Source organism: Myripristis murdjan, chromosome 14 (assembly GCF_902150065.1).
Source record: "Myripristis murdjan chromosome 14, fMyrMur1.1, whole genome shotgun sequence".
NCBI classification, from domain to species: domain Eukaryota; kingdom Metazoa; phylum Chordata; class Actinopteri; order Holocentriformes; family Holocentridae; genus Myripristis; species Myripristis murdjan.
Window position 1 is genome coordinate 17,797,282 of NC_043993.1, and position 14,925 is coordinate 17,812,206.

A 14,925-nucleotide genomic window follows, 5' to 3' on the forward strand; every position below is an offset into this window, starting at 1 on the left:
AGTCTGACCTTCAAGAAATTTTCTCTAGACCATCTAAAGGTTTCATGCAATAATCTATTTATACAGAGCTGAACTAATTTTTTAGAATGTTCTTAATGTCCTTCTTAATGCAATACATATTAACAAACAGATCAGTAACTTAAGACCTTTCTGAGCAACTGCTGTCACAGTCACATTATTTGCTGAAACCATGTTGTATTTAAATACATACATACATTTATATATGTCAAAATCATATCAGCAGTGCATTACAGAGGTTTTCAGAAAAGTGTACCTAAGGGCAAGACAGTTAATACTGTATATGCAATGTTACCCAAATTTCTGATTCTGATTGATTATATGAACCTTTCACAGCTTTCATATCAGAGCTGGGTGAAGTGGACAAATATCAATATCAATCAAATATCACAATGTCTTGGATTGAATACATTGATATTGATATTTAAATAAATATGGCAGGAATGACTTCTGATGCTGTCGTAAGGTATTTTTACTCAAGGGAGTTTTAATAAACAGTCATGGTAATGTGAATATTATGTCTAAGCAGGTAGAGGCAAATAATAGAATAGCAAAAACACTAAACACAGTAAATTGCATCCCCTTATTGTAAAGTAGCCTTTAAAACGAGGAAAACAACACTAAATTAGATACCCATTTTCACATCACAGTATTGATAATATTGATATACTGCCCAGTTGTAATTCATTATATGGAATAGTGACCTCCTGAACTGCTGCTCCTCCTCCAACAAGAGTAGGTTAAACAACTTTTATTTAATGTTGCTGTAAATATATTTTATTTTAATTTGCTGACAAAAACAGAATACCATAGCCTCTTCTATGGTGTATAAGCATGTAACGTGTGTCTTATGTCAGCTATAAGGCTCCTGTGTTGTGCTGTAGCATATATAGCTGATCTCGAAGCCGTCAGCCTTCCTCCTTCAGCTAATCTCCCCGCTCATCCCTGCCTGCTGGGTTTAATGTCCTCCTTCTCTGTTCACCTGAGATCCCCCTGTATCTCTCTCTCTCTCTCTCTCTCTCTCTCTCTCTCTCCCTCTCTTTCTCTCTGTCTTTAACTCTCTCTTTCTCACTGTCCATATCGACTTTAGTCACAGCATGCTTGACACTATAGCAAGCAGAGGTGAAAACAATTTTACTGGAATAGAAACAATGTCATTCTGAGCCTCTCCTAAAGCATGCATATATTGTATTGCATACCATATATTAAATGAGTTTATTATGAGTAAATTTGAGTTAAGTCGAAGTGATCAGTTTTGAATTAGAGTAACCCAAGGCAACTTTTTCTTCATACTAACTTTATTGTCAGTAGAGAGAGGGGAAATCCCACAGTTACTGTGAATCAATTCCAGACTCAAAGACTTATTCTCATCTACGCAACCCAAATGTGTCAGAGGACAGGCATATGGTTGGGCTGACAGCCACTGTGCTTTATTTGTTGTATTTTGGCGGTGTAATATAGTGTGTGAGTTCATGTTCGTGACTCCAGAGCTCTAACATGAAACCCATGTCAACAACAAGCTCTGATTCATACTTTGATATTCATGCGGGGTAATAATACAAGTTGCCAGATTTGGCTCAGCCCTTTCCATATCAGTGCTGTGTCACTTAGGAAGGCTAATGGAGCATTATGAATCTCTCATATGGTTGTTTTTACCTGTTTTTCGTTCTTCCTCTTGATATGTCTTGGCATATTAGCTTCAGTGGCAACCAGAGAAAGATTGTTTACTGGCTCAGACACAGGAGTTCCTCCACTTTTCATTGTGCATCTCCCTCCCTCCCTCCCTCTCTCTCTCTCTCCCTCACTCTCTCTCACTCTCTCTATCTCTCCCTCCCTCTCTCTCTCTCTCTCTCTCTCTCTCTCTCTCTCTCTCTCTCTCTCTCTCTCTCTCTCTCTCTCTCTCTCACTTCACAGTATTTGTACAGTTCCATCTTGGCGATGTAACTGATTAAGGCCTTCCAAGCGCCCACTCCGTGGGAACGCCTCCTCTCTCCTGTTGGCGCTCATGTAAATGAGCATTCATATGCATCAACTAACCCACTCCAGAGCGACTCTCGTCTCGCCCTCCAGAGAGTCGACATCAGAGGAGGGTATCATTGGTTTTACATAGCGGCTACGTGGCACTGAGCACACCACTCAACATTATTCATGAGGGCAAATTGGGAGCCGGTGATTCGGGAGAGTAAGGATTCCCTGTTCTCCAATCTGTGCATCACGGCACAGCGCAGCGCTCCTCTTTACCGCTTACTGTGTAAGCCCCTAGGGCAGGAGAGGGGGGGCAGGTTGAGGGTGTGTGGATGGGGGTGGTGGGGTGGTGGGGTAGTTGCTTACTCACTGTCATCATGAGGCCGTCCTGTCCTCCACCCCATCTCCACCTCCCCTCTGTCCCTCCCCCCTCTCTCCTCCCCCAGCCCTCGCTCTCCCCTCCCTAGGCGGTCTCTGCAGAGCTCTGCCTTAATTACCTGCATCTCCTGCCATGAGCTGTCAGTGTGGCTCAGTGCTTGTTTGCCCCACTGGAGTCGCCCTAATGTCTTGATGCCCTGGTGCCCAGTGTAGCACCACAGAGATCCCTGACCTGGCGAGGGCCGCGTTGTGGCTAAGAGCCAACCGGACTCTGATGTTTTAATACAAGATCAGCCTTGGGCGGGATGGTTATGTTGTGGATAATAGCTAATTCAATGTGATAAAATCATGGGAGAAAGGGGGAAATAACAGGCCAGTGTTGCAGAAAGCCAAGCAGTCAACCAGAATAATTTGAAATAAAAAGTAGGATGAGTAAGTCTTTTTTTTGTAATCTCAACAAAAAAACTACAAGGTGCACAAAAGCAGATTCAACTAAGGTGTATGGTTGATTAATGATGTTTGGTTGAGGTAAACACAGGCCCAGCAAAGAGCCCCTGACACATCGGTGAGCTAATGCACAGGCTAATGCATAGGCCTATTTATATTGTGTGTTAGTGGGGCCTGTATTGATCAGACATTTACTTAAATAAATTGCCTGGGTGGTTTTGGAGGCAGCTGCTGATGGGCACTGTCAGAGTGGAGGTCCATAGGTCCGACTGAGCAAATGCTAACCCTGCACATTAGAGGGGGGCTACAATGAAGGTTTTTAATTTACTCACTTGGAAGAGGAGAATTATTAGAGCTTTGCAACTGGGATTTTTGTGCACTAGCTGATTCCTTCTTTATGAATGTGTAGATTAGGAATGGAATGATTGCTCTTTTCACTGGTTACACTGTTTTAAATTTCAATCATAACAATAGCCATTTTTGATTAGTGTATTTTTAAAAGCTCACTTTGTGGCATATGCTGTCTAGCATCAACCAGTGGGATCTTCTTATTTTCCTTTATCTGTCTGATTTGCTAACATCCTAAAGGGAGGCTCAGTTAAAACTGCCTACTCCTGTAAACACACTCCACATCTGTTCTTAAGCCTTGCATGTCTGCAGGCTCTGCTTGCCCTTTACAGACAATGACGTGCCTTCTTAGCCACGTAAGCTGCATTAGTTACATTTTTAATCATCATACCTCATAAATTAGTTGTAAATGTGTTCCAGTTGGATAAAAACTACAGGTATATGTCTTCTTAAGATGACCATCCCTGGTCATATTGTGCATTTATTTAACCATACATGCCAGAAAAATACAAAAAAAAAAAAAAAAAAAAAAGTTTCTTTGTATTGTTATATCAAAATACAATCACTTTTTCCTTTAAAACAAAATATGACACGTTGTTACGTACGCATGAACCAACAAATAATATCATGATATCCACCCATTAATCAATCTTCTGCTCGTAGCGGCATAGAGCTAAGATTCACACCCACTTTTAAACGTTCAAATCCAATTCCCCCCAGCATTACCTCCCGCCTGTCTATCCTGTCGCACTCAGAAATACCTTACCATACAGAAGTCAGATACTCTGCCGTTACATCAGGACTTTTACGCAGACAGTTCATAGTGCTGATAATGGAGTTAAGGTGTGGTTTTAAATACAAAACCTATGAAATGACTTGTGAAATGATTCCAGTGTGTTTTAACAATCATTTAAGATTTTCAGCAGATTTTACCAATATCAAGAATACCCAAAAATGTAATTGATTTTGTCACAACAATTCTGAGACTGGATCTCCAGTCTAGATGTTATTCTTTCCTGATGTGTTAGAAATATTCAGTAAGTGGGTGACCCTCTGTCTCAAGTGTTCTCTGACATGGTGGTGGGCAAAACCAGCAGCATTACTGACTGAGGCTGCCTCCTCGCTGTCTCGCCCATCTCCCAAGCCCATGTCAGCCTGTATGTGCAGTGCACCCACACACATCACCCCCACCCACGTCCCTCTGTACACTCTCCTTGACCGAAGTGTGTATGGAGCCCTTGAGCTCCAAACACAGCAGCAGGGCCCTCATGACAGGAGGAGTGCATTAGGAGTCACCTGCATCCAGGATTAGAGGCTTCAGCAAGGCTTGCCACCAATAGGTCCTGACACCTGGGACTGGGCCAGCCATTATTTCACACAGCAAGGAGAAGGAGGCCCACTTCCCTAACCCAACAGGACCCCCTCCAATCCCCCAACCCCCACATCCCTCAGTCCTTCAGCTTTGCTAAAAGAGAGAACACAGAAAAAAGAGGGAGTCCATTCATTATAGATGTGTGGGATTCATAATTGAACAATATCACTTTTTTCTCTTTGTGGTTTTGGCTCACGGAAAAATGATGTCGATTAAGAGAGGCTCTGGCACAGACTGTTTGGCATATGGTGACTGTTAGTGAGTGTGTGTGTGTGGCCATGACAGGCAAGGGAGTGGGCTGCTGTTGCTTAGTGCATGGTAACAGTGTGTGTGTGTGTGTGTGTGTGTGTGTGTGTGTGTAAGATGCCAATGCCGTGTCAGTGGAGATTGAGATTGAATGAGCCTATTTTTGCACAATAAAAAGAAAGAAAAAAATGTAAAGAGGCAAGAATGCAAGCACTTGTAATATCTCAAATCTCTTTTTTGGCTCAGTGAAACGTGTGAAATGGGACACAAGCAAGAAGTTCTAATGAAAGGAAAGAAAATTAAAAAAAAAAAAAAAAAAAAAACATTGCCACATGATTTTTTTATAGATCTATTCAATAAACAGTTACATCGTCTAAAGAAGATTATCCATTTTAGAAGGGTAAGATTGAAAATACCACCACTATGCATCAACAGAGAGAGAAATTCAGATGAGTCCTTTGAGATGTGGACCAAAGTGTTGCAGACTGCAGCCTTAATCTGCCAACCAAGCTGACGGCTGACCGACTATCGATACGGTCCACATAAATCTTTTATCTCCTGTTTTAAGATTCAGCCGGCTCTTGTTTTGATCTAGCTTGTGTGTTCTTAGTATTATCAATAGATTCTCAAAAGTGTGCCTCTTTGCTCTGCAAAAAAACAATGCCTTGGATATGGGGATGCGAATTTGTATGTGTTACATCTTACTATTTCATGACAGCCATTAATGAGATTATTATTTAACGGTGCTGTACACAAACACACTTGATGACAGCAAACAGCCACCCACACACTGTCTCCTTTGCTTGCAAACGAGCATTATGATAATTTAGGCTGGTTTGACTTAGGCTATTCATTTACAACTGAATATTCACCCTTCTCCCACCCCACCCCAAAAAAAATCCCAATTATTTTTTATGTAATTTTTGCTTTGTTAGGTAATGCAGTAAGTAAGTATCACAAGAAATATAGAAAGGATTGGGCACGGAATTGACTTGACATTGCAAATAGTCCAAGTGGGATAGCATGCAATAATGTGGGATTTTCCTGTCAATACAGAGGCACAGCATTCCCCTTTCCTCTTTTCCCAGTACAAAGCAAAATTTGTCTTGATCGTTTTTTCCCAGTGGAACTGCATTTGACTTGTACTGCATAGCTACGAATCGCGTTGTTTGCCCAGTGTGTCTAATAGCACAGCAGTGTCCTTATCCATACAGTGACTACAGCACTTTCATTTTGGACTGCGCTGCTTTTCAGCTGTAGGGACTCATGAAGGTCCAGTGGATGATAAATACAGATAGTCAATGGAGAGCTTGGCTCAGGGTAGTATGTGCTCCAGTGTCTCCCCTACAAGGTTGCATACACACACACACACACACACACACAGGCGCACAAATGCACTCTTCACATTTGTTGTTTTTTGCACCTGCATCCTTGTGTAAAGGTTGAGCAAGTCTGAATGTGAGAGACAGGGTCAGAGGAGCGTGAAGGAGAGATGAAGGTTAGAGAGAAATAAAAACAGACAGAGCAGATCTGGGAAAGAGAGAGGGAGGCTGAGAGAGAGAGAGAGAGAGAGAGAGAGAGAGAGAGAGAGAGAAACAAAAGAAAAATGGGGGGAAAAGGGAGAGTATGAATTTGCAGATGCACCTGAGAGACAACAGACATGGAGCATGCCTTTGACCTCTGTCGTGGCCTCGCTCCTATCTCTCTCTCTGCTAATAGCTGCCTGCGTGTCACTGTCTTGAGTGCTTTCCAGCTTCCCCTCATCCCCACTCGACCCCCCTCATTGTTTGCCTTGGCAATGCACTGAAAAATAAATGGGCTCCTACTGTATCTAGCCGAACTGTTGGGATCTGGCAAGGTTCACGTCCATCACGGCTTGCTTGGTTTAAGGAATCAGTCGCCCAGAAATGGTGATGGTGGTTACAGTGGAGGGAGGGTCTTAATTTTTCATGAGTTGGTGCAAAGCAGATTGAGACAAAAGCAGTGATGAGGCAGCCCCTCTTCTTCCCTTATGCACCTTTCAAACATGCTCAGACCAGGGGCTGTATGATGGGTGTTTATTTTCATCAAGGGAGCACCAAGTACTGCAGCACCCAACCCCCTCCCTAAACAAAACGCCATTACAGGCCCAGCGGACCAACTAAAACAAAATGTGGCTCCTGCTCATGCAAAATTACTTCTGGCCATTTCAAATGAAAATGAAAGTCATGATTGCATTTTTCTTGCAAAAACTGACCAATTAATGATCTCATTGGAGAAAAACTAACATAACAAGCAGTGAAAGTGACCATTCATATTGCACAGAATAACCATTTCATTGGGAAAGCCTAGAAGCCAGTTACAAATGTTCATTTTTTCCAGCTGTTTTCAAAGTTCTAGATGTCAGTAACTCTCCTTAAAGACATTTTAACAGCTACTATACTGAACACTTCATGCCTTCCAACATCTGTGAAAATTTTGTTCGATGTCAAAAAATCAGTACAGGCTTTATTTGTTTTAAAAAATTTGCTTAATTTTCGAATGTTATTGGAGTTTTGCATTCAGATTTTTTTACCCAACATTTTTGCATCACACTGGTATCACAACTTTCCCATGTACAAATACTGCTTGTCCAAAATGGACATTTACTATTAATTTTCTAACAGTGCGGGACAGTGGTTGCCGAGATTGTGCAGTACAAGACTTTAAATTGTTGTTTTTATAAACACGCAACCTGAATGAGAATGAAATTCAGCAGCTCAGTACAATGCATTGTAAATTATGTGAAGGAGGATGGGGTCAGAGAACAAGAAGGGGTCAAACACTGACACAATAACAGACACTTGTGAGAGTATGCAAATTCACAGCACCATCTGGTAATTGGGAGAATTATTGTTGGAAATTTATGCAGTTGAGGAGTGCCAGGATGGCTGTTTCTGTTTGAAACCAATAAACTGAATAGTGTTAAAATAGTTTTACTTCTGGTCAATGAGTTGGCTAACAGCTGTTTGTAACAGCTGAGATTTTATGATGGTATAAAATCTTGATTTTGGTATGTGTGGTTCTGGACCCATGTGCCTTCCTGCGCAGAGCAGTCTGTGGGAGACATAATAGCCATTGACATTAGGTCCCTCCACATGATTACCTTATCTCAAATTAAACCCTGAAATGTTGTACACTCATCATTATAGAAGGTGTGAAATTTGGAAGTAGTGATTTTACACATATGAATGCAGCGTGTTCTGAATTGCTGATTGTTATGAACTGAAGACACATCCAAATCCTTTTGGTTCTTTTCCTTGTTTAAGGGTTTAAATAGTAACATGTTGAACAATGCTATAATCTCTTTCTGAAGGGTAACTATTACTAACTTCCTGCTCATGCTTAAAATTTCCATGCTATTTCAAACCAGCTTTCCATACAAATGATTAGTTGGCAGAGAAAGATTAACCAAGCAGAGATGGGAGGTTATAGTAATACATCTGTTTTATTTATTTATTTACATATTTATTCATGTATTTATTTAGATTTTTCATGTTTTCTCAAATGTGCAGAAAATGATGAGATGACTGAAAGTAGTCCTTAATGCCATAATGAAGCAGCCAACATAAAGAATTTAGGTTATCCATCTGTGTGTTGAAGACAGAGGACATGCAGACCCAAAGCATAAAATACAGTCTCATACATACACTCAGGCATGTACACCAACATGATTGTGTGTGTGTGTGTGTGTGTGTGTGTGTGTGTGTTTGTGTGTGCGTGTGCGCATAAAGTATAATCACACATTCACTCAGTGTGAATGTTTTGCCAACCTGTATCAGCAGATTTGTGTTTGAGGTCTTGACTCATAGATCTGCAATATGACACATCAATATTTGAGTGTACTTCTAAACTCCCAAATGACCAGTTTGAAAGGGAATTAATATCCAGGTTTCAGCATCTACAGGTCTGCAATCAATAAAATATCCCCCCCAGAACTGACCAACCCCAGAGCCGCTTTGCCTTTTCTTGCCACCTCTTGGATAAGAAACTCCCAGGCTTGTAGCTGCCGACAACCAACATCCATTCACATTTCAACACCTCCATGACCAGCCCTCTGAGTACTGCATGTGTGAAGAGAGTGCAGCTAGAAATGTGCAGAAACATGTGTACGCGACAGTGTTTGTTTGTCGTAGCAGGTTGAACAACCAGTGGGTGGAAGTGGCCGGTGATTTGAGCGCGCTCATTAGGAATTTATGAAGCGCTAAAATGTTTGGTCCTCGGGGAGCAGGGATTGGCAGCTGTCGCACAGGCAGGCAGGCGGGCCGGCTGGCGACAGGAAGAGAGCCCGTGTTATCAGAGCCAGACTGCTACAGATACAGTCAAAAGGCCTGTGATATTTACAGTAGGTGACTGACAGACTGGGGGTGTTCACAGAGTAAGGTGAGCTTTAAAGCACCATACCTGTGTTCAGAAGTTTTCTACTCCTATCATTATTTCTGCCAGGTGGTAGCCTGGAGAGGATGTTGCATTGTAGTTCTGTGTGTCTGTGTATTTGTCTGTGTGTGTCTGTCCGCAGCTAATCTCACATACTACTGGGCCTATCAGCTAAAAAAATTTGTGCACAATTATGACTGTATGATTAAGGACCTTGTGGTGGTTGCGGTGATTCAAAACCTTTGAAAAAACTATTCTATACCATAGTCGGGTGCTAACTCTTAAGATATATATATATATATATTTATTTTTTTCATTTAAGTCCGTGCACGGGAGAAGAAAGATATGCAGGCAGTGCCTCCATTTTGTCCCTTCTCACAGTGGGTGAAAAAAGGGGTGGCTTGTCGCCTAAGGCCGAGCACTGGAGAAGGGGATGTGCGCCTGGCAGAGATCTGCACTCTAAAGACTGCACTCTTCTAGTGCAGGTCGTGTGTTTACTGTGTATTTTCTATTTTTTGAGCCTTAACTTTGTGTTTATATTACATGTAGGCACACCTTGCCCACGTGCAATCATTCAGCAAGCAATTGCATCATTGTAAGTTCTTATTAGTACACTAGTAATATTTGGTATTGATAACAGTAGCCTGTACTTTAAAACTTGAAATAAATTCAATAAACATAAATTCAATGAATGATAGTCATGTAAAAAAAAAAAAAAAAAAAAATTCTGACCCATCACAACTGGCTGCTATAGCAAATATGCACAACTTTCAAATCTGAAACTTTTACAATTTTACATAAACACAAACATGTAAATCAATTAACTTTTTCATAGTGCTCAAGTATTGATATGAATAGTTTGCAGAGACAACATACTCACTGAAGCAGTGACTACTGAAACCAAACCATCTTCTGTTGCATGGGCAAAAGAGTGATGGCAGCTCAGCATGACCTTTACTTTTGTGGGAATACATATCCACTAACTTATACAACAATGGCATGATAAGATGTTAACTTACATTGGCATGTAATGGAAATCAGCCCAAAATACTGCCCATCTTTCTAGCACAGAGGCCAAAGTTACATCATGCATGTAGTTGAGCTGCACTATAAAGACAAATCAGGAGTTTGACTTACAGTAGGATGTATTTTGTTGTGTAGTCACACATCAAAGTGGCCTAGCTTGAGGACAAACTTACAAGATAAAACAAGGATCCAAACTATAATACTGTTACCATAAAATGTCTTCTCACCTCAAAATGACGCATTTCCATAGCATGGTATTGTATTGTTATATCATGTCATTCGGTATAGAAAAATTACACATTAACAGGTGCAGTAAGAGTCCCTCTTGTACTTTTGATGTAGTTCATTAGTTTGGGTTTGTGTTGTGAAGTTTTCAAATCCCGATACATAATACATAATCCAAATATGAACAAAAGATACCTGCTATTGAAGGCATGGCTATTAGTCAGATAGATTTTCAATTTCCATTTGACTGAACTCTTTTTGCAAGGGCTATGTGTGACAGCTAAACCTGAATTTAAATGTATGTTAGCTGGGGCAGCTAACATCAAATAGCAAACATGTCAGAACATATTTCATTGAACCTTATTAGGTGCAGCTGTATAGAAATGCAGAAAAATTAAATCTTAAGGTCAAATTTACTGTGTAAGGTACATATTTATCTTTTATTATTATCATTCATTTGCTCCTCTTCTAAAATAAACAAAAAAAAACAAAACAAATGAATTATACAATAATGCCTCCACCCATGATTCTTTGGGATCCAGCCAGTATACATATCCTGGCTTCATGCCCAATGTGTGGGTTTTCCATTACTGCAAAGACTTGCGTTGTCAGTTTTACCCAGCACAGTGACTTACTACAGGGGAAGTGTATCACATTACATAGCCTTGCTTCATTAGTTAAGATGACTTGGAAACAGCTTCTGCTGCATACTGTGTAGACAAACATGACAAATTGACCCCATAGCAGCTCTTAGGAATATTTTTGCCAATATCCAAATTGTAATCATGGAAACTGATTCTCAGAAAGTGTTTGACATCACAGTAACAATATAATTGTTACAATGACAGATCGCTGACATTGATCCAAGATGAAACCTTCTGGAGGCTTTAGGACCTATGAGGGGAATTGCTTTTTATTCTGAGGAAGCGATGGGTGCATATTAGTTTGTCATAGAGAAAAGCATGGACATTTGGTTACTTTAGGGTCAACAAAAAACAGAATAAAAACTTAATGACACAAGTGTGATCTTGTAAACATTCTATTTAGTGTTATAAAAAATAAAATACGATGTAGCCACTTGCAGTAAAGCATTAGCATTATGGTTGGGTTGCTGAATTGAAATGGTTATTTTCTTTCCATGCACTGGAAACACACTGTTTGCTAGAAGTTTGGCCTTAACTTCTAGCAAGAGGTCTAGAGGTTTTATTGCTCTGTTTTAATTTGTTTGATTGTTTTTATTCTTTCTACTGTTCTTTCTGTTTTGTTGTTCTATTATCATTTTTGTACAGCACTTTGTTTTCAGCTGTGGTTGTTTTTAAAGTGCTATATAAATAAAGCTGAGTTGAGTTGAGTTGAGTTAAAGTCATTGGTAACAAGGTTGACAGGTATGCAAAACATACAGTTTTGAATATGTCCTGTATTTCCCAGAATCCTGTGTGTTTGTGTATGCAGCACACATACCCCCACAGCTTATAAAGGACTGGTGCAGGACTGTGTTATGGGTTTTATTTGTGTGTGTGTGTGTGTGTGTGTGTGTGTTTTAGTGAAGGGGTGTGGCTCCAGTTGCCCCCCTTTCCAATCACTGTGCACGTTGTGTAGTCTGGCGCTGTGCTGCCTCTGTTAGTTCATATCCACTGCTGCTCTCCCAGAGTCCTGCTGCAATGCCTCTTCATAGACAACAAAAGACACACTCCTCCAAGCTCACTCCACTGCAGCAAAGACAAACACCATGGCCAACCAGAAAAACACACATAGGGTGAATTCCAAGGCAAACACAACACAGTCGAGATGTAGAATAGGATAGTCCGTTCAAGAATAATAGTTATTTAATTTTGTTCAAGAATAATAGTTATTTAAATTTGTTGTGAGAATAGTTTGGGGTTTAGCAATACATTTTAAACATATGAGAGATAATCATTTGCACATATTAACCTCTGAGTGAATGTATCAGTCCATCCACATTGTTCTCCAGACTTTGATAGGAAGTAAATAGCTTACATATGCTCATGCAGCACATCCCCACATCTGTCTCTAATATTTCTATTTCTGGTTTCATTTCTCTCCCTGCAGTTTTCAGTGAAGATCTACGTTCCAGCTTATATTTTGTCAATGCATCTGTGCAAGAGGTAGTGTTTGCCAGCACCACAGGGACGTCGGTGCCCTGTCCCGCCGCAGGCGTGCCCCCCGTCTCGCTGCGCTGGTACCTGGCCACCGGCGAGGAGATCTATGATGTGCCAGGGATTCGCCATGTGCACCCCAATGGCACCCTCCAGATCTTCCACATCCCCCCTTCCAGCTTCAGCAAACTCATCCACGACAACACCTACTATTGCACAGCGGAGAACCCCTCAGGGAGAATCAGGAGCCAAGATGTCCATATTAAGGCTGGTCAGTTTCCTTCTTCTGTCCCATGCATGTCTGCACTTTGTCTAGTGGTACTTTGTAGAAACCCAAGTAATGATGTTCCTTTATGAGCTGTAGGTTTTCTGCCTCAATATTAGGAGATTCCATGTAATGTCACTCTTTATTCCCTCCCCTCCAGTCCTACGAGAGCCCTACACTGTCCGGGTGGAGGACCAGAAAGCCATGAGAGGCAATGTGGCGGTCTTCAAGTGCATTATCCCTGCCTCAGTGGAGGCCTACATCACTGTTGTGTCCTGGGAGAAAGACACAATGTCAATCAACGCTGAGAGTGAGTCATCATGTCCTTCGTTACTAGACAAGCTACTGTACAGTGTCTTAAAACCTAATGTTGGAAATGATCACATGTAGGCCTGCTGGTGGACATCCAGTAATGTTGCAGTTTGTGAGCATCTTGTTTACCTCCATGCTGAATTGTGCCTCTAATGTTCTTGTTATGTCATGATGCAATGTGGCAGCCGCTGGTGGTTAGATTGATAACAGCCTATGGAGGATTCCTAATGGATATGTTGGTTTGAACCTTGTTGCACAACAATCCACACAACTCTTACTTTAGAGGTGCTACTTGTCACACGTTAACATCCAAAAATTATTACCATTTTAACTCTGAGGCAGGAGTGTAATTACCAAAAACAAACAAGATCACTCTGTTGTGCACCATTGAATCAAATTTGGATGGTGTGTTGGATTGCTATACAGAACAAAGCAGATTACCTTATGGCACCAAACAGGAAGAAGGCACTGTTCTGTTCTTCCAGCATGTATGAAGCAAAAGCTTTCAGAGTTTCTCACTGTGGCAAATGGTAGAGTGACAGGCTGATATAAAAAAATAAAGTCACTTGTGACATGTTTATCATCTTAAGCAAGTGACAGAAAACATGCAGAGTAACGTGACAGAGAAGGAGGGAGCAACATCCTGTTTATGATGGGACATAAATCTGGCAACACAGGGTTTATGGCAAATGTGGTCCTGATATTGATGAACACCAAGAACACAATCCTTGAGTCCTAATAGAGCCTACCAGTCTTCTCATTCATGGTCTCGTTTGTTTATGGTAATCATACCAATGAATCAGTCAGGATTAATTTGACTATATATCACTGTTTAAAAGTACTATATATTGTACTTTCAAGGTTTCTCTTAACTAAATGACAAATTACGGGCAGAAGTGTTTGCCAAGAGTTGAGGATTGTGGCAACAGTGTGTATGGTCCGTGTGGACAGTGAGACATGAGGGACATGAGGGTTGGGCCGCGGCATGGCTCTGTGTACCAGCCGGCCAACCAGCCCTGCTGTGCATGTGTGTGTGTGTGTGTGTGTGTGTCCACGTCTGTCTGACCCAATGACAGTGAGGTCCCACTCCTCTTCCTCTGCCAGTCTTCTACGAGAGCGCAGGCTGCCAGCCGTGTCACTTAGTCTCAGTGTATTGACCCATTTCTCTGGCTGATAGGAAGCACTGCAGCGCTCCGATCATTCAAATCACTTAAATGGAACGCTCGCCTGCGTGATTGTTTCCCAGCCCTGGGGGGCAAATTCACTTTATGTGGGGCATTTAACAAACTCAATAGACAAGAGCTAATGTCATTTTGCTTTTGGATGGAGGGCAAATGCTGGCTAGTGATTGCTTCTTTTTTTTTTTTCTTTTTTCTTTTTGTTGACGTTTCACATTTGTCCACTGAGGCGAAAGCGGCCATGTTGAAATCTATAGCAATCTCTTAATTGTCCATAAATGGATTTGCCGCAAGCATGTTTTTTGAGCCTTGGGTGTAGCACAGTTGTATTGGTGATGGAATTTGGTGGTTTTAAAATATTGAATTGTTTTTAGACTTCTTAAAATGTATTACTGCACTGTTTTTCATCAGTTTGCAGTATGAGTTCATGTTTGAATTGCAATTTCACATTTTAGAATGCTGTATCTTGCAGAGCAAATTACTTTTTCACCAGTTATCTTTACCAAAAATAGTTGCCGCATGCTCAAAACAAAGTGTTTATCTTGGGCTGTTAAAATCATCACTGTAGCTGTCAGCCATGTAAATGCTGTCAGAACAATCATCCAGCCACCAATCCATGCTCTTCTCCATGCT

General features: G+C 41.1%; 1 protein-coding gene across 3 annotated transcripts in view; it reads left to right on the top strand.

Moving 5' to 3' along the window:
• Positions 1-14,925, top strand: part of dscama (Down syndrome cell adhesion molecule a) — a 105,123-nt gene that overhangs the window by 11,661 nt on the left and 78,537 nt on the right. For all 3 annotated transcript variants that reach the window (XM_030068602.1, XM_030068603.1, XM_030068605.1), the window contains exons 2-3: positions 12,491-12,808; positions 12,963-13,112. In XM_030068602.1, coding sequence (XP_029924462.1) covers positions 12,491-12,808; positions 12,963-13,112 — 468 coding nt within the window. The remainder of the gene's footprint in view (positions 1-12,490; positions 12,809-12,962; positions 13,113-14,925) is intronic.